This window comes from Plasmodium gonderi (assembly GCF_002157705.1).
Source record: "Plasmodium gonderi DNA, contig: Pgo-contig_18, whole genome shotgun sequence".
NCBI classification, from domain to species: domain Eukaryota; phylum Apicomplexa; class Aconoidasida; order Haemosporida; family Plasmodiidae; genus Plasmodium; species Plasmodium gonderi.
The window spans coordinates 128,549-133,662 of NW_021628956.1; the positions used below are offsets into that span (position 1 = coordinate 128,549).

At 18.5% G+C, this 5,114-nt stretch overlaps 1 protein-coding gene across 1 annotated transcript; it reads right to left on the minus strand.

Annotated features, from left to right (window-relative positions):
- Positions 1–3,685: 3,685 nt before the first annotated feature.
- On the minus strand, positions 3,686–4,732 carry PGO_000220 (variable surface protein; the record flags this gene model as incomplete). Its single annotated transcript, XM_028690730.1, has 3 exons — positions 3,686–3,847; positions 3,965–4,519; positions 4,676–4,732. 3 exons carry the CDS (start codon positions 4,730–4,732, stop codon positions 3,686–3,688), a joined length of 774 nt encoding a protein of 257 aa, XP_028546531.1.
- Between the last annotated feature and the right edge of the window lie 382 nt (positions 4,733–5,114).

Here is a 5,114-nt window from a genome sequence, read left to right on the forward strand (position 1 = left end):
AAATATTTGTAATATTATATATAATTTATTTTTTTACTTTTATATTTCATATATATGTCGCAGTATCAATGTGCATTAAAATATCCAAATATAATAATATGAATATATGAATCAATAGAAATTAAGGGATTATACGAAATAAATATATTAGTATTAAAGTAAAACAATATTATATTTAAACGACACAGAATAAACAAAAGTCATTTTTACAAATTCGTTAATTAAAAATATCATATTTATATTAACATTAGGCATTGAGGGAAACAATACTAATTGCATTGCTTTAACTTGTAGAGGCAATCTTGTATGTATTTATAAATAGATAAATCAATCAAAGGTCGCGTTCTAATATATTATAAATGTAGTGAACTTCAATATAAGAAGTATATAAAACATATAATGATAATGCATAGTAGTTATTTGTTTCTTAAAGCATCACAATAATTCATTTACATTAATATCATATATGTATTTCCTTCTTCTTTTTTATTTATTTTGTATTTTTATACTGTAAATAATTTTATTTATATATATTATTTACATATATTTTTCCGAAAAGTATTTGTCATGTTTTATTATATGTGAATATTTTACAGAATATAAACATTAAAATTGTATTACTATATATATTTTTTATTTATTAACGATTTTTACTATACCTATTATTACTTAAAAATATTTTTTTTATTAATTTATGTATGAACATATATATATCATTTAAGAGAGAAATAGTACCTCTGTTTTGTTTTGCATATCATTTATTTTTATATAATACTTGAAAATTGCAAATTTTTATGATGTTGTTACATACAGAATGATAGTTTCAGTGTACAAATAATATGCATGATTCAGATAAAATATATTCCCATATTTAAATTAATGTATTCTTACATTTATCCTTTTTTTTTTAAATATGAATTATTAAGAGAATATATATTATTGTATTAGAGTATATTATAAACCATAAATTTAACAATAAACCAAATAAATCTTATAAATATGTACACTTATATAATGTAAATGTATATTTGTCTGATTTTTCACTTGTATATGATTGTTTTGTTAAAATTAGATTTATATTAACAATACTTTTTCTTTTAATATATGAATTATAAAATAAATTATAGAAGATGTACATTTAATAATCATATAATTGATATATAACATTGTCCTCAATTGTTACGAGTAAATATTATACACTAAATGTTAATGTTTAATAATTTAAGCCATAGTAATTATAATATTAAAATGTATGAAAAATATTTGAATATTTTTAGGATATTTTATCATCATATGCATTAATTTAAAACTGATTCCATAAATAATATTTAGGACAAACTGATACAACAAATTTACGAAATAATCCTTTGCTACATTGGTTATTAAAAGTCTAATTGCACACATATATTTTTTTAATAATTCTTTATATTATGCATATATTTATTCTATAAAAAATAATTTTTCTTTGAAATTGAGATAGTAAAATTTCACTTAGATATAAATTTAAGGTAATAAATTGAATAAGACCTTATTAACCTTTAACGCTCTTTTAGTAATACATCATAAGATTTTATTAATAATTTATATTTATTCACTTATTGAATTAATTTTGATAATAAAACGTACAATTCTTGGGAATAATGAAACTATACTAAGGTAATTATTAATAATTGTTGTTTAAGATTCCAAAACATATGATTAGCTTGATATTAACGTATTGTTATATTTCCTTAGATAAATAAAAATTACATTTATTATAGAATTTGTTATTATTATTTTAAACGTAATTATATATATCAAAAAATATACTTAAATCATAATATTGTAAATATTATGTAGTCCTAAAATTTCTTCGTTCAGCTACAAATATATTTTATTAATAAAATAATGTCCGATAAGTGTTTATTTATAATAGCTGTACTGTATGTAGTATATATTCTATTCCTTTAAATCGATTAAACGCCATATATAGAGACTTAAGAAAATTTTAAGGCATGAATTCATATAAGTTACCAGAATATTTATGCTTCTTGGATTTATGCATATAATAATATATAAAGTAAAAGTAAATTTATGTTATTCTATAATATTTTGTAATTTTTTCTTTTCATACTATATCAACCTCAATTGAATATATATCAAAAAAGGAAATACATTCTCTATACATACACATTGCTGCTATATATTTAACTATTTACGTAGAGTGTAATAAACAATATTTTTTAAATATGTATGTTATAAATAATAAACTTATGTATTAAGATTATTATTTCCAATGGAATATATATAATATTTTTATGAATCTGCATTTTTTTCATTCTTGAATTAGTGATTTTTTGATATTATTAATTATAGAACTGATTATCTAATAAATACAGAAATTTAGAGATTGATCATTTTATAAAAAATATAGTAATAATGTACATTACAATATGTAAATAAAAGAACACCATTAAAATATCATTAAATTTACAAAATTTCTTAATTTGCAAAAAGATAAATACATAGCAAATTTATATATAAATTATATATGATAATTAATTTTTATTCCTATAGTTGCTAAAATATAACTCTTTTTTTATCCTTATATATTAATTAAAATTTTTCTAATATTATTATTTTCATTATTTTTTATACTTACATTATTATTAGATAAATTTTTTCTTTTCTATATTGATATCAGAAATAAGAATATATGTTAGAAATTTTCTTATCTATATGAACTTAGATAACATTAGTGATAAATAAAGGTGCAATTATATTTGTTTATTTTTATATCATTATATATATAATATTAATTTAACTAAATAAATGATAGTAAAATAAAATGTAATTATTTAGATTGAGATATAATATATATAAGATATAAGAAGGTTATAATAGGACTTTTCATTGTTACAAAAAAAAAAAATTAAATTTCATTTATATTTTTATGATTATATATACCATATTAACACATTCAGTGTTATATAAATTGTGAAAATATTAATTATTAACTAATTAAAAAGACGATCAAAAAAAAAAAAAATTATCGGAATATAATATGAAACATATAAAAATATCACAAATTAATATGTTAGAACTCATATATATCTATATACGAATAAATTATTTATTTAATAAAATAATACATACTAATATTATTAACTATCGGTCACACATCCTAATTTGAAAGAAAACATTACATACGTTTATATAAAATATTGTAATTCTATATTAATTATCAATATTTGTATGTGATAAGTGAGCGTGTACTTTTATATTAAACTATATAATAGAATAATATGTATATAAATTATTATTTATAATTTGCTCAAGCGCCATGAATATTTATAGTTATAATTATAATACGGGCTAAAATTATAATATTCAATAGATATTGTAATTTATTTTAAAAAAAAAATCATATTTATTCAAACTATATAATAATAAATTAAGAAATTAATGTAATTTATACCTATATTTAATTCTAAAATATTATGTATTCAATAATATATGTAATATTTTTTTCTTGCTTGAATTGAATTATTATTATATTGAATTGATAATTTAATACTTAAACGCATTTTATGCATTATTCTAACTATATATGATGTTTTTATGAGGAATAATATAATAAATATTTGTTTAAATCCTTTTCTGTGCACCCTATAAGAAATCTGTTTTTGTAATTTTATATACAATGCTACAACTTATCTGAGTTGTAGGACATTTTATATTGCATATTTCTTGGAAGATCGTTGAAATTTTCAGATGATTGCATTATATTCCATTCTTTATCTGTATTATTGTACACTTTTCTTTTCCATTTTATAGCAGACAGAATGTATGAGCCATATGGTGTGAACTAAGACATAAAAGGAAAATATATTTATAGTTCATTGAAAAAATTATTATTTAAATATAGATTACTTTGAAAAATTATTTTTTATTATATATACATATATTTAATACTTTTATTAACCTTATATAAAATAAATAGAAGAAAAGATGGTATTAGTAACACAAGGATTGTAATTATAATAGGTATTTTAATATTAGATTGACAATATTCTGATATTTGTTGTTTACTAGTTTCACTACCTTTTTCTAGTATTATTAAATTATATTCATTTTTAATGATTTCTACAGCATCACAAAAATTCTTGCCATCAGTAGATATATCACTAACTTCTGTATTATTAATACAAGAAAATACTTTGTATATAACTGAAAGATTATTAACAACATCATTATTTATATCTTTGTAATAAGCCTTTTCTATAGTATTACCATAATGAATTTTATTATATATATCGATAAATTTATCATGAAGTTGTTTTATATTGCTACTCTTTTTCCCGTGTTTAATACTTTCATTGTATAACGAATAATAGAGAAATAGACAACCAGCTCCCTTTAAATCAACATTTTTATTATAATATATTTCAAACAAATATGACATAGCTTGAGTACATAATTTTTGCGCATTGGGTGTAATTTCATTAAAAATATCGTCATCTACTTGATTACAATTTCTCTATATGTGGTATCTATATGGCTTTTATTTTTATCCATAATTTGTTTACATTGATCAAAATCTTTTACAAATCCATACTAAAAAAAAATAAGTTAAAAGCATAGGAAATTAATTCGTATAACAAAGTTTTAAAATAACCAGGAAAACGAAATGTACAAATATTGCGATAATAATTATATTATAACAACAAGATGGTACAATTGATTCAGCCATCTCAGATAATATAATAGATTAATGAAGGTAAATTAAACAAAATAATAAATTTTATTAACTCATTAATATAAATTTATAAATATAAAGACGCATATTTTAAATATGTGTTTTTCTTCTTGTTTTTACATTTCTATTATTGACACAAAAATCATAAAAATTTCTCCTGAAAATTAATTTATATAGAATATGAAAAATATAAGAAATAAATATTAACATATATTATATTCATTTATTTTAAGTGGTTAATAAAGAAATATTTATTTAATTTGAAATGAAATATGATAACTCTTTCTAATCAGTACTATTACTTGAATTCATTTGTATAAAATTCACAAAATTTTATAACAGTTCCAGGTAATATATATACACATATTTAAAGCTA